Source organism: Sciurus vulgaris (genome assembly GCF_902686455.1).
Source record: "Sciurus vulgaris genome assembly, chromosome: 10".
Classification (NCBI taxonomy): domain Eukaryota; kingdom Metazoa; phylum Chordata; class Mammalia; order Rodentia; family Sciuridae; genus Sciurus; species Sciurus vulgaris.
This window is the reverse complement of record NC_136470.1, coordinates 1430971-1457114: the sequence shown is the minus strand read 5'-3', so window position 1 is coordinate 1457114 and position 26144 is coordinate 1430971. Positions and strand designations below refer to the sequence as shown.

Below are 26144 nucleotides of genomic sequence, written 5' to 3'. Positions count from 1 at the left end.
TGCAGAAGAGGGGATACAGAACTTTATTTTCAACATGGCAGTCGAATTCCACCACAGAAGAGGGACACCATGGGATTGTATTTCATCCAATAAATACAAATTAATAAAAATACTATGTCTCGTAAAGAGACGGCGCTCCTCCCCCACCCCCACGGAGGCCTACAGGTGACTGTGTGCTGGTAGTCTTGAAGCAGGCCAGCAGCATCCCCACACTGGAGAGGCTGTGTCCCGCTAGGCCTGCAAACACTCCGTGGTACAACGCCTCCCCACCCTTCCAAGCACAAGTCCTGCAGCGGAGTTTCAAACACTGAATGATTCGTCATCGAACGTTTCGGAGAAGGAGCAAACCTGACCTCCGCAGAAGCTGAACACAGAGCCCCTGAACCAGGAACTGTTAACACCATGAGATGTGAGGCTTTTGTAAGACCCGAACGTCCACTGGACACACTGGGGAGGGGAAGGGGAGAGGCTAACGTGAAGTGAAACCTACTGCATATCGCACAGGCCACCTCTTACTTCAAGAACACACTGCTGTCGAAATGCAACCTGTGAGGAACAGCGGGGTCTGCTTCCCATGCAACAGGCCTGTTATTGCTTGTGGTGGTTCCTCAGGGTGCTGTGCTGCTCCACTGTCACCATCAGAGACAGCGGAGGCACAGACTGCAAAGAAGTGCCTCCTTACCTGGGGCTGGAGAAAGGCACACCTCTGCACTCTGGTGTATGTAATGGCAGAGTCCCTTTTGACCTTAAGGGCAAAGAATGGTCCACGACGTGCCGTGCAGAGCGACCCAGCTTTTAGCCCAGAAAAGAAAAACTCCGGCCGGACTCAGGAGAAAACATCACTGGAGCTTGAAGATCGTTGTGTCGCTCCAGCAGTGCACAAGCACCGGCAACAGAACGCTTATCCCCTGAAAATGCAACCAGAGCCGCCCCGCCCCTGGTCTTCACGCCAGCAGTAACCTTCTGCTGTGTCCCCACTCCTGTTTACAAAGCACCCCTGTAAGTCTTTCTAAGTGTGATTGTAATGCACACAAATGAAGAGGCTGTTATGAACAACCTCAGTGTGTAAAAGCACAAGAGGAGACGTCATGGACGCCTCACAGGGCACGTGGAGCCGGGGCAGGGTGGCAAGTGTGCCGGCCCCTTCCCCACTGTGGCCAAGGCCCCACGCCTTTGCGTGAGGCAGCGGGTCTGCACAGGCCTCAGTGCCCAGCAGCTGCAGGAGGGAGCGTGGACTGCGCAGCGGCTGGGAGGCAGCGACAGCCTGGCGCCCTTTCTGAACACCCCAGGGGAGGAACACTAGGGAACTGCAAAGCTGTCTGTGCGCTACGTAGGGCACGACTCCAGAAGAGAAGCCTGACGGGGTGGGAAGGTAAGAAACAAGAAGTGCCGGGTTCTGCAACCTGCCTGTTCTGGCAGCAGCACGGCAGCACAGTTGCCGGTGTCCTGAGGGCAGCAGAGGACCTGCCCCGGGCCGTCCTGCGTCTGCACGCGCTCAGAGCCCCAGGGACCTCTGCACGGTCTGCCTGGCGATCTTGTGGAACTGCTCCCGGTCGTCCCGCCACATCTTGGAAGCATCCACGTTAGCTCCACTTTCATCGTTGGGCTCTGAAAGAAGAGGGAGACCGTCATTCCGCACACCAGCCAAGGCCTCCCTTTCACGTGGAAATGCTGGACCCTGAAGGTCTGTGGAAGGAGGCTGGTGCTTCAGCAAGGGCCCTCGCACCTGAAGGAGGCCAAGAACGGGTGAGCAGTGGAACTGCCTGGGCCTGCAGGCATGGGACTCCCACGCCAGCCCCTTGGAGGGCGGCTCCCACCGGCAGTCCCTGGGGCGGCTCCTTTGGAGGGACAGGGGCCCTTGTCCCACACACCCCAAACTCTCCTCTTGCCTAAACCCTACCCCTCTGTATTCCTGAACCCAGAGACAGCCCGGCATCCCGGTGGTCACACTGGAAACAGGTGCCCGCACACCACTGAGACCAGGCCTGACCCACACAGCCAGGCCTCCCAGCCCATTCAGGGCTGCAGAGACGCCGACCACTCGGCTCTGCGTCTGCTGCAGGCGTCTTTCCAAGGCACAGCTCAATGACACGGCACCCACGCGATTCGCAGAGCTGCCAGCCGCCCCGCTCACTTCCACAGGGCCCCTCCCTCCCGGCCTTGGTCCCACCGCCTGCTGGCAGAGCCTCACCACCTCCAGCCTCAGCCTGGCTGCTTCCTGGGCCCCACTTTCCCTCCCTCTTTCCTCATCTGGGGAAGTGGCCCAAGAGCCCAGTGAGTATCTGCTTATTGGGGTTTGCCACGCGAGCCCGTGACTAGGCTGTGAAGCTGCCCCAGAAAACGGGACCTTGAGGCTGGTCTCCGTGGCGCTGAGCTCGACAGCCCCAGTGCAGCGCCACACAGGAGGAACCGGCAAACGCAGAGAAGGAGACTCCCAGGACAGGAGCGGAGCCAGCCGCAGTCCACTCGTGAAGACACCAGACTGCCTTCAAGACTCACCCGGCGGGAAGCACACCCACAGCCGAGACGGGCAAAGGACCACCCTACATGAGAGCAGCACGGGCTCGCCAGTGGCCAGGCACAGGGCAGAGGGCGGGGTCTGTGAGCGACCCCGGGAGGGAGAGCCGCACAGGCCCAGGGTGCTTTACCTGCCAGCATGCTCACCACCGAGAGCAGGATCTTCTCCACGCTCTGCACGGGGCTCCACCTCTCGGCGCTGCTCTCGTAGCCCATGGGGTCATCGCCCGGCGCGTGGAGGATGGATATGCAGACTCTGCCGTCCGGGTAGACTGCACAGGGCAGAGTGGCAGTGAGCCCAGGGGACAGTAACTGAGGCAGGTCCACAGGTGCAGAGGGCAGGGCTGGAGGGCACGGGCCTGTGGGCTGGGGACTGGGCCTCACCAGGCCCTGCTCACTTGCTGATGGCACTCTGGGCCAGCCCAGGCAGCCCCCCAGCCCTCCAGCCGCAGCAGGAGGCCCCTTTCTGAGTGACGTCTTCAGGAGTGACCTTTGGGAGGAGTGAGGGCAAGGCAACCTGCTGTGCACAGCACCGACACACCGGCATAAGCAGGCCAGGCCCTGTCCTCAGAGCCGGGTCTCTTACACAGTCCCGATTCCACCACAGAATCCCTGAGCGCGACCATGAAACACACGCTCACGTGGCTGGGATAAAGGAGCCGGGGCGACTTAAACACCCAGAACAGCACCAGGGTCGCTCCTTCCAATATCAAGGAGCGGCAGCACCGCCTCTTGTTCAAGGGGGGTCTGAGACAGCAGGCGCACACCGGTGCTGGGCCCCAGGAAGCCCGTCTGCAGTCTGCACACGGGGACCTGGGTGCTAAGCCTCTCTGAACCTCTCGCCACAGAAGAGCGCAGACGTCAGGGTCGTCAAGCCCGGGGCGCCTCAAGGTGAGGGCACAGCACGGCAATACTGTACCCCACAGACCACAGGCCAGTGTCCCTGAAGCCAGTGCTGTTGCCACGTCCCATCAGGAGCACCTGCTACACCGCTTGTGGGTCCTCCACATCTCCAGAGCTTCCACACCGCTGGCGCCAAGCTGCTGGCTCTCCTGCCCTTGGCCCCCAGGCCAAGGCCCAAGCTCCTCTGGGAGCTCTGCACGGCCAGAGCAGCCCCAGGTGCCACGCTGGTCCTGCTGACACCTCACCCCACTGCCCTTGGATGAGTGCCGACTGCACACCAACAGGCACGCGCTGGCTGGCGCTGCCATCCTGCCCCTGCTCCTGACACTGGCCTCCAGGCCCCATGTCACACCCACCACGTGGCTGGTGGCCTCTGCTTCACTCCCTTGGGCGGTCAGCTCACACCTCAGGACTCCAGGCCCTTCCTGCACTGCTCAGTGCTCAACAGTGTGACCCCACCGGGGCTGACCCGCACCTGGGCCACCACACTCACCACCACATCCAGCAACACTCCACAATGTGCAGAGTCATTAATTTATCTTTGGATGCGGGGCAACTGGGGATTTAACCCAGGCAATTTACCACAGAGCTTGTTTTATTCACAGTCTTTTTCATTGATTGAGGCAGGGTCTCATTATTGCTGAGGCTGGCCTTGAACTTGCAATTTTCCAGACTCGGCCTCCCAAACTGCTGGAATTATACGCATGTGCCACCACATTGGGCTTGAATTATTTCTTAAAGTTTTTACTAACTGACCAGTTTTTATGTTATGGACCTATAGAAAAGTTCTCAAAAATTATTTTTACAGAAAAAAAAAATCCATTTTATGGTAAGGCAAAATTTAAAAGCTGTTTATATTAACTATGTGAACATTTAAAAAAAAAATGAATAATTACCAGGGCAGGGAGTGTAGCTCAGTGGCAGAGGACTTGTCTAGCATGCACAAGGCCCTGGGGTCAGCAGTGACATATGGCTGGGAATTCCCATGGACCACGAGCTACTTCCAGAAGTACTTACTGTTGGGATGGAACATCTCGCAGGTGAACCTCATCTTGGGAGGACTCAGTGGGTAGTCAAGTGGGAAACTCAAGATGGCAGGAAAAACACCAAACTCAAAACAGGTGTCCTCAGGGCCCCTGGAAGAAAGGGATGGCAGGCAGAACCTCAAGTAGCTGCGATGGCGCCACGCAGAGGCAGGAAGGAGGAAGGACGTGTTTCCACCACATGTACCAGGAAGAGATGAAGAAGGCACTGCTCTCTGCTCTGCAGCTGGCTAAGCAGAGGGTGAGCACACAGCCATCTTCACACCAGGAAGGCAGCAGTGCCTCCGCCTGACACGAGGCCAGGAAGGGAACAAAGTAACGCTGCAGGGCCTGGGACCTGCTCCTGACACAGGTACAGAGACCCTGGGACAAAGCGCAGTCACGGCAGATGTCAAGCAGGCGTCCACAACACTCCCGTGAGGGTGAAGAGTTGCCTTTCAAAGGTATTTTTGAAGTCTCAACCAGCCTAAGGAGTGGTTTTTCAATAGGTAGGCATGGATCACCCATGTGCGTCCACAGCAACAGGCAGGCCTCTGGCACACGGCAAGGCTACCTGATCTACTGCCTCCACCCTGCCACAGTCACAGTCCAGCCAACGCACATCCACTGCAACAGGGCTGCATTCCTCACATCAGAGCAGAAACACACTACGCCATTTCAAAGGTCTGACCACACCCTGAGGTCCTCTGTGTGAGGGGCTGGCAGACCTGGCTCCGTGAGAATGTCACAGGCCAGACTCTCAGGGAAATGACTAAGCAGGCTCCATGTTGCACTGAGACTCCATGTTATGTAGGAAATAAGCTTCTCCCATGGGAACACCCCGCCTCTGTGCCCATCATCAGTTACTTAGCGTGACATGTTTAATAATATACAATGGCAACTCCTATGTAGTAAAGAATTGCTCTCTTTTGATCCCTATTGCTCCTAAACAACGTACCATGTGAACAGTGATTGTGTGGATGTTAGCAACCATTCTTTAGTTTGTACCTGGGTAAGGGTCATTTTGACCCACTTCTCTCTCTGTTGATAATCTCATGATGTTAGTTTGTAATTTCAAATCATAGCAACAGACACTTATGATTGATGTCATTTTTGGTATAAGAACCCCTAAAACCCTGTGGTCAGGGCTGTTCTCCCAATAGCCATTTTTTGGGGCATTGTGTGAGACAGTCAGCCGGCCGGCTTCATGAAGACTCTCAAATTTGGACTTCGTGGAGGTGATCGGTCTGTTCTTAAGTCGCGCCCCATAACACTCTGTCTTGGAGGCCTGAAGGCAGCAGCAGAGGCGAGTGGCAGCAGCCAGGCTGCAGCTGCCCAGGAGAGACACGCCTTCACTGCTGAAGCCCGTGAGGAGCAGTTTCAGAAGGCCGTGGGCAAGCTGGATCATGTGAGCCACCCACCGCAGCCCCCACGCTGGAATAAGAGGAACCGCCTCAGGAGCACCCGGCACAGGGACAACTGAGAACAAGGCCCCCACTGACAGCTCACCTCCCTGGCTACATGTCCAGAGCACAAAGAAGCAGGGGCCAGACCTGGACTCCTGTGAAGGGTCGTCCCCAGACCCGCCTCCCCCAAGGTGAACCCAGGCACAGCACAGGGGAAGCAAACACTGACTCTAAACGGCATCCCTTCCAACAGAGTTCTTAGAAGTACAAACGTGCTTAAAACCTGGACACAATTATTTTGCTTCAGTGAAATAAAACTGGTCTTCAAGACATCAGAAGCGGTATTATTTCTACCATTAAGGGAAAAAGACAGAGGCTGTGATTTCCATCTCGGCGACACTCAGGCTTCAGGAGAACAATGCTTGGCTTTGTGGAGCCAGCTCTTTCAATCTGAGACAAACCTTGACTCTGGAAACCGTTCTGCTACTTTTTCAGGGAAAAGCCGACAGTGAAGAGCTCCTTTGTGTGGAGCAGTGGATGTGACTGCACGGCCCCTGGAGCCCTGGCAGGAGGCCAGGGTGTGGCCACACACCAAGGGCGCAAGACGGAGTCTAGCTACTGGCACAGCAGCGGCGTGTGGCAGGGCTGTGCACAGCTGCTCCCAGAGGGCCTGATGGGCCAGAGCCGCCCGGAGCTGCCCCCAGCCAGGCTTATGCTGCTCTTAGACCCACTGGCCCCGAGCGGACACCTACAGGGGACCCAAACCTCTTCAGGAGACGTGCAGCCCTGCCAGCATCTTGCCAGGCACTGGGGCTTGCAGCACACGACAGTTGAAGGAAGGGGGCAAGGTTGCTGCTTCACCCGACACTGAGCAACAGAAACCCAAGGGCTGCCGGAAACCTAAGTCACTTCAGCACTGGCCTCAGGGACACAACACAGCTCAAAACGCAAGTCAGAAGGGGGGCAAGCAAAGATGCGCTCTTTAAAGAAAGGCTTTACCACGTCAGGAAGGCCTGCTGCCCGGGCCCCACTACTTCTGGCACGGGAATCTAGAACAGAAAAGTGACTGGGTAGTTGCCTGTGGAATGAGCCACGTGGGTTTGCCCAATACTTTGATAACAGGTCTTTGTTCCTCATAATGGGGCTTTCTGAAAAAAAAGAAAACACCCTGGGTCCCTCCCAGCCTCAGAAGCATGACGGAACATCTCCCACAGCGCTCCCACACCCTGACTGGAAGCTGCCTGAAGTGCGGCTGCTCATCGCTGTCTGACGCAGGGGCGTCCTCTTTCCCACAAAGCCCAGCCTTGGACAAGCACGTGGATGGGCAGCGTGCCGAGGACATGCCTGACCAGGACAGGAGACAGACCCAGCATGCTTCTGGACAAGTTCTACCGCCATACTCTGGACACTCTACTTTCACTAAAGATGGCCTCGACTCAAGATTCTGAAGAGAAGAAGAGAGCAGAAGGAAGGACACCAAAAACAGACTGAGCCAGAGCAGACAGCACACCAATGGCTTTGATCTCACTGATTAAAATGACGGCCTCAGGGACGTCAAAGGCCTGAGACAGGGACTCCGGGCAATCAGAGTGAGGTGTCCTCACGGCACTGCACCACAGACAGGAACCCCACCTTTCAGGGAGCCGGCCTGAGAAAAGGCAAGGCCTGACGAGACTGCAGCTCCCACTCCTGCAAGCCAGCGCACGGGCGGGGCTCACCTGCCCGGCGATAGCGTGCGGTGCTTTCACTTGCTGCACACCTGGGCCTTGGAGCTGTCTGCTGCGAGGCTCCTTTCCCACCAGTCTGCCAGTGACTCGAGGGTAGACAGGTATGGGAGGCTGCTCTCCTGCTCTCCATGAAGTACGTCACGGCACAGGACAGAACGTCTCACTCAGGCGTACAGGTGCTAAGCCAACAAAGACTGTCCAGTCGTCGCCACCCGAACCCTGAACTGTACCAGTGAGGGACAATTAGGCCCCATGAGCAGGAACCTGAGCAACAGAAGGCCCACCTCCCTTCAGCCCCGGCTCTGCTGCTCCACAGTGGCTCTCACCATGGTGTCCCCCTCACCAGTGCCATGGGACCAAGGATGCCACATGTGCCACGCTGGGCCTGCCTGCCAATCCAGCCACGGCTACAGGAGAGCCAACTACGTGCAGGCACAAAGCCTGGTCTGGGAGGCCCCTGCTCTGGGATCTAACACCTGTTAGGCAGGCCATTGCTGGGCGTGGGGACTGTGACTGGACAACGTGCCCCCCACCTCTGCTGAGCAGCATGCCGGACGCATGGGACACCCCAGGCAACTTAGAGAAGAACTAAGCCAAGCACTGGGAGGAAGAGCAGGGAGACTTCATCTGGGAACAGCAGTGGTAACGGATCTCTTTATCAATCATACCCTTGTTTCCATGACAAAATCTGTCCAAAAGGAAACAGACACACTCTGATTATTTTTTCAGGTATAGAAACTCCTGAGAAACTTGTAGATCAAAAATATGTAAACTACATTCAAAGTGCACTAAAGTTCATCAATGACAAGAACTTCATAGTGAATTATAACACAATGATGACCTTATTTATCTGGAAAAATATACGAATGTTGAACAATATTCAAATACAGAAGCACACAGACTGAAAGGCCAACACCCCCTCCTGGCCCTCCCCGCCTCCTGCAGGAACAGTGAGTCCAGCCTCTTCTGGGCTTTCCTGCTGTGGGCTCACTGCCCTTAACTCCAAATTGGGCCTCTTAAGGGTGGAAAAGGGTATCAAGGTATTGTTGAAAACTTCACAACCTAATCAAATGGAAGGACAGTCCACGCTCAGGTATCAAAGAGCTCCCTGTTAAGGTGGCAATATTCCTCAAAGTGACCTAAAGATCCAAGGAAACCCCTTATCAAAACCCTCACCAGCGTGCTGGCAGAAATTGCCACGCTGATCCTAAAACTGTGTGGAAATGCACGAGGCCCTGGACAGCCTAAACCAGCCCAGACAAGAACCAGTCGGAGGACTTACATTTCCCAGTTTTAAGACTTACTCGTAACAAGACACTGTGGTACTGGCATGAGGGGCACAGATCAGTGGAACTGAACCCAGAGTACAAAAATAAGCCTTTGCACTCAGGCCTGCTGACCTTTGACTGTGGTGCCCAACTTACTCAACATGGAGAGGACTATCTTTTCAATAAAGGGGGCTGAGGAAAACGGGACACCGCATGCGAAAGGAAGAACCCCCACCTAACTCACACACAAAACCAACTCCGAATGGCTCTAACTAAACGTCAAGAGCTACAATCATCAAGCTCCTTAAAAAAAAAAAAATCCTGTGACCTTAGTAATGGACGACACCAAAAGCATGACCCACTTAAAAAACTGCTAAATTGCACATCATCAAAATGAACAGCTTATTTGTACCCAAAATATATAGTCTCATGAGTCAATAAGAAAACAGCAAGACATGGTGGCGAACACCTGTTATCCCAGTGGCTCAGGAGGATGAGGAAGGGTTCCAAGTTCGAGGCCAGCCTCATAAACTTAGTGAGGCCCTAGGCAACTTGGAAAGACCCTGTCTTAAAATTTAAAAAAATAAATAAAAAGGACTTGGGACATAGTGCAATGCACCTGGGTTCCATCCCAGTACCAAAAAGAAACAAATAAATAAATAAAAATAAGAAAACCATCTAATTAAAAAACAAGCAAAACTTCTGAAGCCCATTGAAGGCAGCGTATGACTGGCTAGCAAGTCCACGAGAAGACGATGGCCCCATCAGACTCTGGGGAAGGCACATCAAGTCCACAGGGAGACGGCACTCCACACCCGCTGTGTCGGCTCTGGCGAGACAACGCAGTGCCGGGAAGGGGGCCAGGGAGGTCCACATCCGCTGCCCACAGCATGCAGGCGGGCGAGCTGCTCTGGGAACCCTCAGTGGCATCTGGAAGGTGAACCTCAATTTACCGCACACCCCAGCAACTCCACACCTACACAGCAGACAAAAAGAACAAAGCCACACGAGACAAAGAGCTGCATCCAAGTGTTCAGAGCAGCATCACCCACAACAGTCCAACTGTGAGAACACCCAACATGAGCGTCCAGTGCAAAGACAAAACGAGGTGCAGAAAGGAGCCACTGACCGCCACAAGCTCGGTGACCGTCCACACCATTAGGGAAACCTGGCAGAGCTCAGACGTTGTACGACCCCACCCACAGGAAATGTCTAGAAAGGCAGCTGCAGCCAGAAGGCAGCTGTGTGCTTGCTTGGGGCCACCAACAAGCAAAAGGGTCTCTCTGGGAAGGGTCTAAGCCATTGCGGTGATGGCTGCAAAATTCCAGGAATTTATGCAAACTACTGACCTACACGCTTCGTCCAGGCAAAACTTGCAGTACGGAAATGACATCCGCATGAGGTTGCTGAGAGCAAATCACGAGGGAGAAGTCATCACACTGCGCCAGGGCTTCCCGGCCTCGGCACTGCCAGCCTTTGGGACACACAGCTCCTGGCTCCAAGGGCTGTCCTGGTTCACCATTCAGTGCTGCAGCGGCGGTCCCCCATCCCAGTGGTGATGGCGAAAAACGTCTCTAGACGTTGCCAAATGTCCCTCAAGGAATAAAATCGTCAAACGACGGGCAGTCTGCGGTCTGCTTATGCTGGACAGAGATGCTTCCTCTTGTCAGGACTGCCGCGAAGGCTGCAATAAGCCCAGATGCTCCACAGCCCCAGTACAAGAAGTGCCGACACAAAGGACAGTCACAGTGATCGTGACGTGGGAACCCAGAGCAGGCCAGGACCCCAGCAAAAGAAGCAAGGGGCTGGGAACCCAGAGCTCACTGTGAAAGCCAGCTGGAGAACCTGGGCAGAAGCACCTCCCACCTGGGCCCCAAATGCACTGGCAGGAACACGGAGGTAGAGTCGACAAGACTCCACCTTTTAGGAAGGGGAAAGTCCTTCCCAGAGCCTGCTGGTCTAGAGAGGTTGCAGTGGTGAGCCATGGCCTGACAGGGAGGTCCCCGAAGCTAGCTGCCTCTGGAACACAGAACAGGACACAACAGGATATGAGACTCCATGAACTTCCACCTTGCCAACCACTGGGAATGCACAGCCATACTGCTCCGCAGAGTGCTCCAACTAAGGGCACCCCCTCCCTGCAGCACTAAGGCTTAGTGGCAACAGGGCCACACCAACCACAGACCCAGGGGCAAAAGAAGTCATGCAAAGGATCCTCAGCCATCTTGACCCAGACAAATGAAGGCTGGAGAGGTCAAGCGCCCAGGCACAGGCATAGCTGCAGGGTGCAGGCCATCCTGTGGCCTTTGGTCTCAGCCACACAGCAGGGCAGCGGCCAGCACTGTGCTCAGCCACCTTCCACTTTAACTGGAAACAATGCCAGGCCACTCCATTATGTGGCTCTCTGCTGTCCATTAGTTGTTGTTCCCCAGCCTGTGCCATCAGCCTGCACTCTTGGGGTGAAGATCTGGGTCCATCGGCACATGCCCGCAAGTGCATGCAAAGGCCCTGCAATAAGAGTCCTCAGTCTCACTGCCTGGTCAGCTGAAAAGATGGTGGAGGAGCTGGAGGCCTGATGGCAGGTGTGGGCATAAGCCGGCAGCATCAGAAGCACTAGGGTAAGAGGCGGCCCTGGAAGCCAGAGAAAAAAGGGAGAAGGGGACCTATCACCCGGGAGCAAGAGCGCAGCCAGCTGTCTGCCAAAACAGCAGGTGAGATGGATCACAGGAGGACAGTTAACTCCCTTAATAGATGTTTTAAGTACATCTGTAAACGGCCTTGTTTGTGAAGGGTCTGGAACAGGACCAAAACCCACAAACTTAACCAGATCTCGAAGCAGGGGAATTCCACACTAATGCAAAAGCCTTACTCAAACACAAAAACTCTCTCCCTAAAAACGGTTCTAATTACTTTTTAAGGCAGGTTTTCAAAATATTAGTTTAATTTTATATTGTTTATCTAAAAGTAGTGGTAGTTACCCAACAGACTTTAACAATGAACATGTCAAAATCCATACTGGAGGCTCAACCGTTCTTTCACAAGCTTGTGAACACGTCTACCATGGATGCGCATAAGCCAGCACCTCCTGAATGCCCCTGCCCTCTGCAATCCAGCAGGTCTCCCAACAGCACGGGCCCCTGCTGCATGCCTGCTGCGGGGAGGAGGGCAGGGAGGGTGGTGGAAGCATGTGAACGCATGCAGGTGTGTCTGTGTTGACACAGCACACGGAAGATGAAACCAACAAGTCACACATGGGTTCACACACGATCGACCGCCTCCTGAAATGTCAACAGAGCTGACCTGACATAGGGCGGGCACGGCAGCCCCCACCAACTGCAGGACAGCACCTGCACAGGCTTGCACCATCCATGCTGCCTCGGGCAAAAGACTTGATAGCAGTCCCCTTATCTGCCGTCTGTTACCCAAGGTCTGAAAATGGGAAATGGAGAATTCCAGAAATAAACAATTCCTAAGTTTTAAAAAACTTTATTACAGAAGAGTGTTGTAACTGTTCTGTTTACTAGCTATTGTTTTATTTTGCCTCACTTGTACACTTAATCCCAGACGTGTATGTGTTAGGAAAGGCAGAGTCCATACAGGATTTGGTACTGTCCACATTTCAGGCATCCACTGGGGTCCTGGAACTTAGCCCAAGGACAAGCGGGGGACGATGCACATTTGCAAACATGGATTCCAAAAGCCTTCAGACCCCAACGCAAGCCATCAGGGTCTGGCACCTCCCAGGAGTGTCAGGCCTGCCGTGCTTCCTCTAGTGCTGTGCAGCACGAGGGTCTAAACTCACCTCCCTTCCACATCGATGCTCACATGTCGTCTCCCGTCCCAGGCGACAGCGCACCTGCCTCTCAGACGAGCACGCGGATGCCAGGGGCAGACGCACAGCAGAGCTGCACCCGTCCTCGCCCAGAGCACAGCTGCCAACTTCCTCCCACTGGGCCTGAGTGTGCAGCCTGTGGGATGTGATGCGGCCCCAGGTAGATGGTGTTGACACTGAATCCAGGGAGGCGCCCAGCTGGTGTCCAACACAGAACTGACTGGTCGCTGGAGGGGAGCATCCCCACGCCCACGCTGTCTGGGATCCCATGAGCTTTCAGTGTTGACTACACCACGAGAGCGGAGGGGAAAACCAGGCCCTGCGTCCCTCCTGACCAGCAGAACCACACTACTATCTCCAGATAAACACAGAACACTCGGACAACTAAGGCTTCTACCAGTTCTCAGGAAGCGCCCTGGCGCCTTCTGCAGGATTCCCGGTTGTCCTCTGCCTTCAGACCCCGAGCATGGAGAGCAGCTGAGTGTGTGAAACCCACCTGGCCTTCTCACCTTGCTGCTTCAGAGCAGGCGCTCTGCAGAGTGCAGCACTAAGGCCGAGCTCCGGGGAAAGCACTAGAAACCAGCAAGACAGGGTCAACTTACATGATCAACGCCTCCCATTCAAAAAAATTCTCTTCATTCATGGGGCCTGCAGGAAAAGAAAAAAATTCCAAAACATGGTGACTTTGAAGCAACTCCAGCAAATAGAAGAAAACTGCAAGGAAATGACTTGAGCACCTTACCTGCCACAATTCCTTCTGGAGGATTCAGGGTCAGTTCTACAAGAAGAAAAGGTAAAAGATTACGAGACATTCTAACCAACCTTCTTCACAAAGTGTAAGACTGGGAGTTACAGAGACTACATCCTGAAAGAGGACCGTTCTGCCGCCCCAGGTTGCCCAGCCCGGTCACGGTTCCTAGGGGACTGAGCACAGTCCTCCACACCAACACGATGCTTTCAGACCCACAGAGCTTTTCACTGCACAGACAAAAAACAAAAGCTGTGAACTGCCTTTCCAGGGTGCTCCTGCTCCTAACCTGGCCTCAAGCTCCAAGAGGGACATGGCAGCTAAATGCGTCTCCTGTCACCCAGAGTCACACAAATCCCTCTGAAGGTGACAAGGTGACCTGGACCTTGTGCAGGACCTGGACCTGGAGGTTGCACAGCCTGACAATATCAAACACAGCGTGCATCAAGGCTGGCTTCCGGCCTGCAGCAACAGAGCCCCACAGACCATGTTCTACGAGCACTCAGTGAGCATAGCGAGGACAGTGCACTGTGCGCCCACAGCGCCAGGCGAGCAGCTGCTCAAGACAGACCCGCGCAGCCACCACGAAGCCGCCGCAGGTGTCGTGCCAACCTTGGCCTCACTTTCACCTGTGCTGTGGCCTGGAGCTGCTGAGTGCCCAAGGGCCCACCCGCCGAAGTCTGGTCCCCAGGGAGGCAGTGCGACCCAGCTGGGGGGTCTAGGGCACTGCCCCTCCTCTCTGGCTTCCTGCTGGAGCCGTGACCAGCGCTCAGCAGGCGCTCTGGCCAGTGCCATCCAACCTGTGCTGTCACGCACTGCCCTCCCAGAGCCCAGGCGACAGTGCTGCTGATGCTGCACGTCCAGACTCTGGAATTGTGAGCTGAGGGAACCCTTCCTCTTTGTGGAGTCGTCTGTCTTTTGTCCTGGTGACGAAAAGCAGACTAAGGCAGTGTGGCGTTTGTCGACGAGGTGGACGCTGATGACGGGGAGTCCGCCTCTACTTGCATGTGAGAAAATGAGTCTTACGTAAAGAAAATTACAATGGAAGACACGAAGATTTCTACCAGAACAGGAAATGTGAACAAAAAGTTGTACAAGAGCTTAATACATGGGGATCATATTCCATAATGGATTAAAAACTCAAAATTATGATAAAATCAATTTCCTCAAATGGAATCCCTGGATTCAATGCAGGTTCAGTCAAGGTCCCAGCAAGTTTTCCCATTTAAATCTGACGAGACGATTCTAAAAGACATAAGAAAATGCCAAGAACAGCCAGGCACTTCCAAGAGGAGGAAACTCCACCCGGGGCCATGGCTTCCTCCGAGGCGCGGGCCTCCCGAGGGCGCGGGCTGGTGGTCTGGCAGAAGCTGAAGAGCCCAAGGGAGCAGAAGCGACCCTCCCAACAGCACCAGGGCCTTCTCCGTGAGGGTCCCTCTCCTGGCTCACCCAAGGGCACAGAACAAGCTCTCCCAGCCAGCACAGGAGCACCCTGCAGAGCGGGCGGCCCGTTCCGAGCCGACGCGGCCCTCGACATGGCCAGACACAAGTGAACACGGGCGGCACGGCCGGTTCCACAGGCGGCTTTCCGGAAGTAGGAGTACACTTTAAACAACAGCATGCGTGACAACAGCCCTGGGGCGGGGCTCACTGCCATCACACCTGCACCCGCCACCCTCCACGGCTGGCAGCACACCAGGCCACGGGGTCCACGAGACCACCTTCGTCAGTGCATCATGACAGACAGACAGCTGCCAAAGGAGACAGTCACGCTGGAGCCTCCCGCTCACCATGCCCCCAGTGCGGGGAGGAGGGCTGCAGGGGGGTCCAGCTGAGCCCGCTGGGCCTGCAGCGCAGGCACCAGGTGTCCCGGCCCCCAAGTGTGAAGGATCCATGTTGCTCAGGCAGCTCCCTGGCCCAAGGCACTTTTGTCCCAGCAGACTGAGCGAGGGCAGCAGACAGGCGCACAGACAGACGCCGTGCCGTGGGTCGAGAGGCACAGCAGAGTGAACCACCGTGCGGCACAGCTGAGTCTCTTTAGTGGGGTAGATATTTTCATTTTGCCAAAACAGCTAAAATAAAAGGACCGACCATACCAAGCACTGGCAAGTTTAGCACCCAGATGTGGTGTGCGTCTGTGTGCGGACGTGAAGGGCTGGCAGACCGCTGGCGAAGCTCAGCTAAGACCCCCAATGCTCCTGGGCCACGTGTCCCCACAAGCTTATGTGAAAGTTCACAGCAGCTCTGTCCCCAACAGCCCGACTAGAAATGCCCAGAATATCCACTGGCTGGAAAACGAGCAAGAGAAGAGCACATCCACACAACAGGGCGACACTCAGCAAGGGCATGGACAAGCCAGCAACGCAGGAAACACAGCAAAACACGCCACCTCGCAAGAGCACCGGTTGCCTAAAAGAAGGGGGACACAGAACAGGTCCCACTGTTCTGCTTCCATGAAATTCTAGAAAAGGCAAACAAGTGCACATGGGGAGAGCACCCTTGTCAAACGTGTGGGCCAAGCCCACGCCCGGCTCAGCTCTGGATTCTGGAGCATCTGGGACTCTGGGTTTCTGAATCACGGAAGCTCTACCTGTTGTAAAAACCAAAGCCAATGCTGCCAGGGAACAGAGAGCAAGGAAGGGATGGCCCAAGGGCACAAAGGAACAACTGGGGGCGAGAGAAACATTCTACAGTGTGACCGTAACGATGGCCACGCTAGGAATCACATATGCAAAACTAGCACAGTTTATTATGCATCAATTTTATCCCAATAAAGCTGCCCACAAAATTGATTTGTTGTTTTGTAAAATATACAACAACAAATCTCATGAGGATCATGCTCTTTGCACAGACTTCTTAAACAGGACTAATGAGGAAGGTGATACCAGGAACACCAGCCATAAAAGGAAGGACGGGCACAACAAAAACATCCCACCAAGCACTTCTGACATCAAGAAAAGGAAAAAGCAAGCCCCAGAGAGGAAGAAATGTGTAACGGATATGACCAACAGAGGGCAGTGTCCAGAACTTTTCAAGAATGCCTTACAAATCCCTGAAAGATATGAACAAACCAAGCCTGGCACAATGGCACACGCCTGCAATCCCAGTGGTTCGGGAGGCTGAGGCAGGAGGTTCACAAGTTCGAGGCCAGCCTTAGCAATTTAGGGAGGCCCTGTCTCAAAATAAAATAAATAAATAAAAAGGACTAGAGATGTGGTTCAGCAGTAAAGCACTCCCAAGTTCAAAAACCACCCAAAAGAAAAAGAAGCAAAAATTGAACAAGCATTTCACCAAAAAATTAAAGAAAGACACGAACATGGCCTGGACACACAGCAAGGTGTGTGACACATGAACCATGCAGAAATGCCACCTGCAACCACAGGGAGCCATGGCACCAGCAGGAGCACCACTGCCGAGAAGGCCAAGCACACGCAGCGAGCGTGCGAGAGGCGAGGAGCCGAGGGGAGCCGCCCACGGCCTGCTTCCTCTGCTGGCTCCCAGCCGAGCGGGCACACTGCAGGCACATGGCTCCAGGTCTCCACAGCAGAGTGCACTAAGCCCAGACACAGAAACGGCACCGAATGTCCACCACGGTCCTCACACAATGGAACAGCGATGAAAACTAATGACCCACAACCCCACACGACGTTGTTGCCCACGTGAGCCAGGCCCCGAATACACCAGAGCACAGACACTCCAAAAAGCAAGCAAAAAACCACACCATCCAAGAATGCAGCGGGCACGCAGAGGTAAGCCCACCCCGGGGTGGCCCAGGCTGGCGGCGGCTCACAGCACAGGACAGCGCAGGGTCCCTTCCCTGCACACCTCCCTTCACACTGACGAGCTCTAACAGCTGCACTGCGACCAGCCCGGAAGGGAAGACGAGGTGACAGGCAGAGGGGCCGGGCTCGCAAACGAGGTGGGCATGGACTGTGGAAAGAAAGCAAGGTCTGAGGTGGGCGGACCCTGGGAGGAGCGAGAAGGCAAGAGGGGAGCCAGGCGCTCCCCTTTAACACTTCATGCCAGCGTGTCCAGTAGCAGCAAGGAGGGACAGACGGGGCGGGAAAGACAGGGTGGAGATGTAACTGGAGCTATTTCACACGGGACACACGGGACCCTAGGGGGCTGTGCAGGACCCTTGGGAGCAGTGTTTCCCAGGGAGCACCTGGAAACAGGTGACATTTCAGATTTCACAAGGACAGGGCAATGCCCCTGCGGCTTAGCAGGAAGGGGCCAGCAGTGCTCCACACCCCCCATAGCAAGGCCTGCACCAGGGAAAACCGTGTGCCAGGAACAAGGGTAGGTCCAGGGGACAAGCACAGGTCAGAAGACGGCCCAGTGCTGGGGCGAGCGTGGAGGAAGGGAGACAGCTGCAGACATCAGCAGAGGCCAGCAGCTGAGGCAAACGGAGCGTCGTCCCCATGCCAGTGCACTGAGGCCCACACCTCCATCACCACCGCGCCTCCCCCAGGGTGCAGACTGGCAGAGCACAGGGCCCCACACGTCGGCCTCCCAGCCCAGTCACCGAACTCGAGCCCACTTTGTGTCTACAACCGAGTCACCTGACAGTGAGAAAAGGCAGGATTAAGGCACGTGGACCTTCACTTGCTGAGGTGGTGGAGGCCGGGAAGCGGGGCGCGCAGAGCACAGTGCAGGGGACTGCGGGCGGCAGGCGACCTCGCCACACCAATGGCAGAGCTCTTCCGGCTGTGGTGGCTTCACACCTGAGGCAGGGTGGCTGAAACCAGCGCCGATGAGGAGTGCTGTCCAACAGCGCCCCCTGCCGGCCAGGGAGAGCTGCCCTGAGGGTCCTCAGGAAGGGAGGTCACGCAGACTGCTGGCTGGGTTTTTTGTTTTGTTTTTAGCTTCCAACACACAGACACACACACACACACCCCCATATACGGTTTCATGTCCACTGACAAAAACAAGTTAAAACGAGAAACAAGTCTTAACAAGAAATGTTCAAAGACCACTTTCCAGGGTGGGGGCGAAGGGGAAAAAAAACAGAATGAATCAAAAACTATTACCCTAGATAAATGTGTGATTACACAAATGGAAGCCTCTACTTCATGTACAGAGAAACAAGATGTAACCCATTTGTTTACAATACAAATAGATTTTTAAAAAAGACCACTTTCCTTGCCATGGATTCCTTAAGAATATTGATTTGCTTAAAAATTACTTTTCTTAAAATAGTGGCTTAAAACATAAATGCCACAAAAATGAAATGTAAGTTTGACCTCTGACCCAGAAATCTCATTTCTAAGAGCCTATCCCACAGACACACTAGTAAAAATAAGAAAAGGCATGTGCACCAGGTATTCACTGCAGGACTATCTCTAACAGCAAGACAAGCTGGAAAGAACCCCTGTGGCCAGCAGGGGACAGTGCATACCACAGGCCCGGGGAGTGTTCTGCAGCTGCAAGACCTCCAGACAGGTGCAGAACGACTGCAGAGCAGTTCCCCCACAAAGGCAAAGTGGTGAAGGGGGTGAGCAGGTCTTCAAGGGAGACCACCGCTGGGCTCTGATCCAGTCTAAAGGTGTCCTGTGAGAAGACAGAGGCCTCAGGAGGAACCAGCCTGCCCACACTGGACCTCCACTTCCCACCTCCAGGACGGTGAGAAAAGCGGCGTCCGAGGTCTAAGTCTGCCAGTCCACAGTACGGCAGCTCTAGAAAACCACCATGGAGCAGCAAGACTTCAACCAACACGTGAACAGACCTCGACTGTGACCTCACACCGTATCTAAACTGCACTTGATATGGATCAGATTAAATGTAGGAGCTAAAACTATCAACACCTGGAAGAAATCGTAAGCAACACCTTAGGGACCTTATATTTAGTAGTCTTAAATATAATACAAAAGCAAGAAATCATTTCAAGTCAGTCTACTGGACTTCCCTAAAATTTTAAGTCTACCTTTTAAAAGGCACAGCTGTGAAATGCCAAGGCCAGCCACAGGAGGCACTGTCAGTGGGTACAGTTTCAGCCAGGAGAGGAGATAAAGGTCCAGATACCCAGCTAAAATAGGGAATGAAAGTCAGCAGAACTATAATGTGTATTTGAAGGAGGCAGAAATATGCGTTTGTAACCACAATAAACACAGTGGAAGAGACTCAGACTAAGGGAAACATTCACAAGAGGAACACCAACAAAAGACTCTATTGCACAACGTAAATCTTTCAACTCAAGAAAACAATCTGTGCATTTTAAAAATGAGTAGACTCAAGATGTTTTATCAAAATAGTCATTTAGATGGCAAGTAAACATGAAGTGATGCTCAACATTATTAGGGACTGGAAAAATCCAAATTAAACCTATAGTTAAGATATTTGTACACACCCAATAAAAGGTTGATTTTTTGGGGGGGTGGGTACTGAGGACTGAACCCTGGGGTGCCCTGCCACTGAGCTGTATCCCTAGTCCTTTTAGACAGCCTCCCTAAACTGCTGAGGCTGGCCTTGAACTTGTGATCCTCCTGCCTCAGCCTCCTGAGTAACTACACACACAGCCCTTCACCACTACATCCAAGAAATGGCTGAAATTTTAAAAGCCAACCATACCAGGCTGGGTGCACACACCTGTAAACCCAAACACTGGAGGATGAAGCAGGAGGATCTCAAGTTCAAAGCCAGCCTCAGCAACTGAGCAAGATCCTGTCTCAAAATAAAAAATAAAAGGGCTGGGGATGTGGCTCAGTGGTTAAGCACCTCTGTGTTTAATCTCTGGTGAAGAAGAAGAAGATGAAGATGAAGATAGGAGGAGGAGGAGGAGGGAAAAAAGCCGCTGCCAATCAAAACAAGCATCAGCAGGGAGGTAGACCAACTGAACTCTTGACACAATGTTAGTTGAGAATGAACCGATACAACTGCTTGGGAAATTTCTTTTAAAATTAAGACACGACTCAACACTCGCATGTTTGTTTGTGACAACCAAGAACTGGAAACAATCCAAATGCCCATCAACAAACAAATGTAGTCTATCACACAACAGCTTATTACTTTGCAAGAAAAAGGAAAAGATCACAATGCCCCCCACCCAATCTGGCTTTGCTTTCTGCAGCATCAATCACTTGTGGTTCACCAAAGTCTGAAAATATGAATGGAAAATTCCAGAAATAAATGATTCATAAGTTTAAAACTGCTGTTCAGGGACTATAACGAAACTTCATGCCATCCTGCTCCAGCTATCCAGGATGTGATATGAACCTTCCCTCTGTCCAGCAGACGCAAGCTGGACACACTACATGACCCCTGGCAGTGTAGAGATCAAGCTCACCTCACTTGGATGACAGGGTACTGATCATCCATCTTATTACTGTCGCAACTCCCAGGATAACAGGTGACGCTGCACTGGTGACTCAATCATGCCACGCTGAAAGAAGCCTGACAAAAGGAGCACAAAACCACCTTCAGGAAAGCCAGCTGGCCAGGCCGGCCTGGACATGGGCGGTGGGGGCAGAGGGAGAGACTAGGGGCAGGGGCAGGGCACTGATGAGGACCATGGCTTGCTAACGCCTGCGTCTGTAAAGGTGTGGGGAGAAGAGACACCACAGGACAGAAAAGACAAGCCCAGAAGACAGTAACTGCAGCACACAAGACCCACACGGCACTGGGGCAGAGAAGACCCCTAGCAGTGCACAGGAAAGACAAACCGCCCTGAGCAAAATCAGCCAAGACATACACATTTCACAAAGAAGAAACACGAACTTGTTTTTTCTCTCTTGTATGAAGAGAAAAAAATCCTACATATAAGAAAAGATGCTCCACCTCGTTCAGCAGCACAGTATGCAGATGCCATGCCCTCCAGGCTGGTATCAACCTGGTACTGCACACCAGGCCACTTGAGGAACACAGGCCGGAAGGGCCATGCCAAATGGTCTGCACTGTCAGCACAGCTCCATGGCCTCCTTCCTCCAAATGCACTCCGTGAGCAAGCACCAAGGGAGGGGTGCTCAGCCATTCTATGAACACTGAACCATAACAGGCACAGCAGGCAGAGCAGGGCAGACGAGGAAGTCCCAAGCTGAACCCCACCATGGCCACTCCCTGGAGAGCAGCTCCCTGGAGGGCCCTGCTGATGCTCCGGCCTCCCAGGCGGGGCCCTGGTAAAGTGGCTGCCCCTGCACATGGGTCAGGGCCTCGCTGCGGCTGGAAGCTCCAGCTACCTGAGGCCGAACCACGAGGGAATGCAGACCTGTGCGTGTCGGAGGGCACCTTCCACCCAGCTCCAAAGTCACCAGGAGGTGGTCTTCATTCCAGAGCACTTCCAGCACTCCGTGGGGACAGGGATCTATGGACACCCACCTCACCACAAGGAGGCACTGCAAGAAGAGGAGTCTGTTCTCTGGACAATATTAATTAGAACTTTGAAACTGGTACTGGAAACGCTTTTCTGACTCCCTGAAAATACTGTGGGGCACCATACCCAGAATCTGTGAAGGTGACTGCAGTTTGCTGGGAACCTCGCTACTTTTACCTGGCTGAAATTCTGGCTACTTTTTCTAGACAAGGGATGGAAAAATAGTCGTTACCTCATTTACCCCCAAAAGAGAAAATACAAGAAGCACAATATTTTCTTTTGAAGTTCAAAATTCTCATAAAACAAATATACCCCAAAAATGTTTAAACTCCACTTTGGTTAGTTTGTCAGGCAACTGAAAAGGTCACTGCAGCAACTCAGGTTTACATCAAAGAAATCAAAACAGAGCCACCCTTCATGAGCTTCAGGTCAGATTAGAAGGTAGACGACTTCACGATTTTACCCTAGATGTTAAGATGAAATTCAGTATGCTTTTTGTTTTTACTGAAATCAAGTCAGACAGGCAATGATTTATTCACACTTCCCTGAGCACGGACTGAAGTCCCAAGTCTGTGCTCCAAACAGGGATATGCCATCTCCTATCTAAACAGGGTTTCCTGGCAGGTGGGTGTTTGCAAATTTTTTGTTCCTGCGTAGGGCCCTGCCCACACCTGGATTTTGGACTTGTCCCTACAGAGCTGTGAGAGAGTGAATTCTGTTAAGCTGCCTAGTTGGTGACACTTTGTTACAGCAGCCCTGAGACACTCCTCCCACGGTTTCTCTCCCATAGTCCCAGGAAAGGCTGGAACATCAAAACAGCAATTTAAAACATTTGAGTTCTTCTCCTGGCTCTTTCTTTGGTTATATGACTGAGGCAAGCCATTTTTGCCTCTTATTAGATTTCCTGTAAAATTAGAGGGCCTGAACAGACCCCACTCACAATCCTACCCCCTCTAAACTTCCACAGACTCTGACTAGTCCCAAGTACAACCAAGTGTGCCCAATCTCCCTGCACTCCATCCCACACAGGTTTCTTTTTCCTTGAGACATGCGACCTTAAGAACACCACGAACAAATTAGATGCTAAGAGAAGACAAGAAACACAGGAAGGAATCCTATCCCATTACTAGGAGGCAGGAAACAAGTACCCTAAATACTGTAGTGCTGTATTCATCCTCCATCACTGCTATGCACCTCAGTGTCTTGGAACAATACCATTGATGACCTCACAGTTTCCAAGTGTCAAAAGTCTGGGCATAGGGTGGGCCGTCCAGGTCTCTGCTTACTGGCTCACAAGGCCAAAATTAAGGTGCTGGCAGGGCTGCAAGTCCAGATTTGCTGAGGCTACTGACACAACAGTCCCATGCGGCTGCAGCAGAGGTTCCAGGGCCCTGAGGCTGTGGCTGGGCTCCTCTCGGTTCCCCCCAGGCCCACCCCATGGGGCCCCTTCCTTCCATTCACAGCAGCTGGCAGGTGCAGCCCTTCTGGACTCCACCTCTCTGACCTCCTCAACTTTGAGCCCATGAGGACAATCCAGGATGATCTTCCTCTCTTAGGGTGCTGATTAGTGACCTCAACTACATTCTTCCAAGTCCCACCTCAGCAGTCCTAGATAGTGCTTAAAATAATCAGGATCCAAGGGAGTCATCCTTAGAGTGCCGCCTTCCACAGGAACTCCAAATTTTCATTTATTAACACAAAAAAACCCACATATGATACACTTCTTGATAGAGCTTTGGAAATCAATGGTTACATAATTTTCTTCCTGCAATCTAATTGGTAATATGACTGAAATGATGGATGCAGCTTTTATTAAGAGCAGTAAAGGGGGAAAATATATCTTTCTTAAAGCACATATCCTTAGGAAATACAAGTTCAACAATGCAAGGCTGGACAGAAGCAGCAGCGGCTCCTCGATTCCCTATACAGGGGCTTAATAGTCTCCTCTATGAAAATGAGAAAATAATATCTGCTCACACTCCAAAGAGAGCTAAAAAATGTAAGGGACAGAAACAAAATTCAGATGCCAAGAAATGCTGTTCACACGTGACCACTTTCCGGCCAGGTAACAGCCCCCACAGCCACCCTGTACTCAAAGGGGACCTTCTGTCCCTACTGCCCTTTAAAAGTCTCTCTTAAATGTACAAACACAAGATCCTACTTCAGAGGACCCTGGGTGGTGAGCATTATCTGAACATCTATGTCAATGAGCCTGTGTCTGCAACACTTAGGCGCTCAAGGTAAACATGAACTTAACGCACAGGGTCACCAACACACTTTAGAAAATTAGGCTGCAATCAGATTCATTAAATCAGTTTATTTTCAACTTTCCCAAACTAGCCTCAATCCAGCAACAGTAACAAGTCAACCTTTAGGAGGGCCACGAGTCGGGCATCCCAAAGCACTTCCCTGCAGGACCAGCGTAAGCTCTCTGGGTCTGAGCCGCAGCCCGGGCAGGCTGAGAACCCGAGCCTGCGCCCAGGGTCTGCAGCGGCCAGTCCCCCGGCCCGCACGCTCACTCAGCCGCACCCCGAAACTCCTCGGCGCAACTCTGGCGGGAGAGCGCCCGTGGGCCGAACGGGCCCCGAGGGAAGTCCATCCGCCGTGGATCCCCGTTCTCCGGGCTGCCCCGGCCCGTCCTGCCTCCCGTCCTCCGCGGCTCCCCCGGCCCCGTCCTCGTCCTGCCTCCCGCCCTCCGCGGCTCCCCCGGCCCCGTCCTCGTCCTGCCTCGCGTTCTCCGCGGCTCCCCCGGCCTCGGCCTCGTCCTGCCTCGCGTCCTCCGCGGCTCCCCCGGCCTCGGCGTCGTCCTGCCTCCCGCCCTCCGCGGCTCCCCCGGCCCCGTCCTCGTCCTGCCTCGCGTCCTCCGCGGCTCCCCCGGCCTCGGCCTCGTCCTGCCTCGCGTCCCCCGCGGCTCCCCCGGCCTCGGCCTCGGCCTCGTCCTGCCTCCCGTCCTCCGCGGCTCCCCCGGCCCCGTCCTCGTCCTGCCTCGCGTCCTCCGAGGCTCCCCCAGCCTCGGCCTCGTCCTGCCTCCCGTCCTCGTCCTGCCTCGCGTCCTCCGCGCTCCCCCGGCCTCGGCCTCGGCCTCGTCCTGCCTCGCGTCCTCCGCGGCTCCCCCGGCCTCGGCCTCGTCCTGCCTCCCGTCCTCCGCGGCTCCACCGGCCCCGTCCTCGTCCTGCCTCCCGTCCTCCGCGGCTCCCCCGGCCTCGGCCTCGTCCTCGTCCTGCCTCCCGTCCTCCGAGGCTCCCCCGGCCCCGTCCTCGTCCTGCCTCGCGTCCTCCGCGGCTCCCCCGGCCCCGGCCTCGTCCTGCCTCGCGTCCTCCGCGAGGCCCGCGCCCGCGCAGTCGCGAAGACTCGGCAGTGCCCGCCCGGAGACCCGGCGCAGACCGGGACCCCGACTCACGCTTGTACTCGGCCATCAGCCTCTTGAGCGCCGTCCCCGCCATGCCCCCAGCAGCTGCGCCGGCCGCCTGGTCTCGCCCGCGCCCCGACGCCGGGGCCGCTTCCGGGTCGCCACCGCCGGGAGCGCTTCCGGGGCGCGTGCGCAGCGCGTACGGCGGCGAGCGGGGGCGCGCACCGGGCGTCCCGCCACGCGCACGCGCGCCTGCGCAGAGCGCGCCCCCGCCTCCCGCCGCGCCGGCACCTCGTCTTCCTGCAGCTGCGAGCGCGGCGTCCTGCAGTCGAGTGGCCGGGCCGGGCAGCAGCGGGGGAGCCGGACGGAAGGCTGCGCCTCGGAGGGCCGCGTGTTTGGCCGGCCTGGGCGCCCCGCGCGCGGTGCCCCACCGGCCAGGCTTCCGCCCGGCCTGGGTGACAGGCCCGGCGCTCCTGGGCAGCACGTGGGGCGCCAAGCGCCCGGCTCCTGGGACCCGCACCTCAGCCAAACGGGACGTTCCCGCGGGGGCCAGTGCAGGGGTGGGAGAGTTAACGGGCAAGGCCTTCCCAGATGTGAAACTAGTCGGTGACGCCGTCCCTAGAAGCGCGCCGGCCAGACCCCTTCCCTGAGCCGCAGGAAAGCCCAAGTGCGGCGACCCACACGGAGTCAGGAACCTTCGGGCCGTGGCGGTGCTCGACTGGCATAGACTTTGACCAAGGCATTGGTATTTCCCAAGACCCCCTTAGCATCCATATGGATGCGTGCCCTGCAGAACCAGCTGTAAGCTCTCAGGGTCTGCCCCGGCACGCAGCGCAGGCTGAGAACCCAGTGGCCTCCTGAGCCCCTAGACTAGCACATTGAGACAGCAACCCCTGCAGGGCCCCTCTCGCCCCTGCAGGAGTTGTCTCCTCTTACTTGAATTTGAGTAAGTCGCGCCTTCCTTCTTGCCTTTGGTTATTGTTGACCATGAATGTCATTCTTTGAATTATGAGACAATCCAGAAAGAAATTGGCAATGAGCTGCTGGGGTCTGCTGCGAACCTGGAG

At 54.7% G+C, this 26144-nt stretch overlaps 1 protein-coding gene across 3 annotated transcripts; it reads right to left on the bottom strand.

Annotated features, from left to right (window-relative positions):
- On the bottom strand, positions 1 to 25252 carry UBE2G2 (ubiquitin conjugating enzyme E2 G2). Of its 3 annotated transcripts, none has more exons than XM_079156307.1 (6): positions 25129 to 25252; positions 13418 to 13453; positions 13278 to 13323; positions 4438 to 4556; positions 2665 to 2789; positions 1 to 1608 (listed from the first exon to the last, which is right to left on the bottom strand). In XM_079156307.1, the coding sequence occupies exons 1-6, from the start codon at positions 25169 to 25171 to the stop codon at positions 1327 to 1329; spliced, it is 651 nt and encodes a 216-aa protein (XP_079012433.1). In that variant the 5' UTR covers positions 25172 to 25252; the 3' UTR covers positions 1 to 1326. The 3 variants fall into 3 exon arrangements, with proteins under 3 accessions (XP_079012433.1, XP_079012435.1, XP_079012434.1); XM_079156308.1 differs by having other exon boundaries at positions 1360 to 1608; positions 2649 to 2789; XM_079156309.1 differs by lacking the exons at positions 13278 to 13323; positions 13418 to 13453 and having other exon boundaries at positions 25129 to 25214.
- Positions 25253 to 26144: the final 892 nt, after the last annotated feature.

What these genes read in the sequence shown, in the direction of transcription:
- UBE2G2 (XM_079156307.1), bottom strand. Translation starts at nt 25,171, where the DNA reads ATGGCGGGGACGGCGCTCAAGAGGCTGATGGCCGAGTACAAGC. An exon ending in GCTGATGGCCGAGTACAAGC is followed by an intron (nt 13,454 to 25,128) that starts GTGAGTCGGGGT and finishes TTCTTCTTGTAG; the next exon opens with AACTGACCCTGAATCCTCCA. An exon ending in AGAAGATCCTGCTCTCGGTG is followed by an intron (nt 1,609 to 2,664) that starts GTGAGCATGCTG and finishes CTCTTCTTTCAG; the next exon opens with AGCCCAACGATGAAAGTGGA.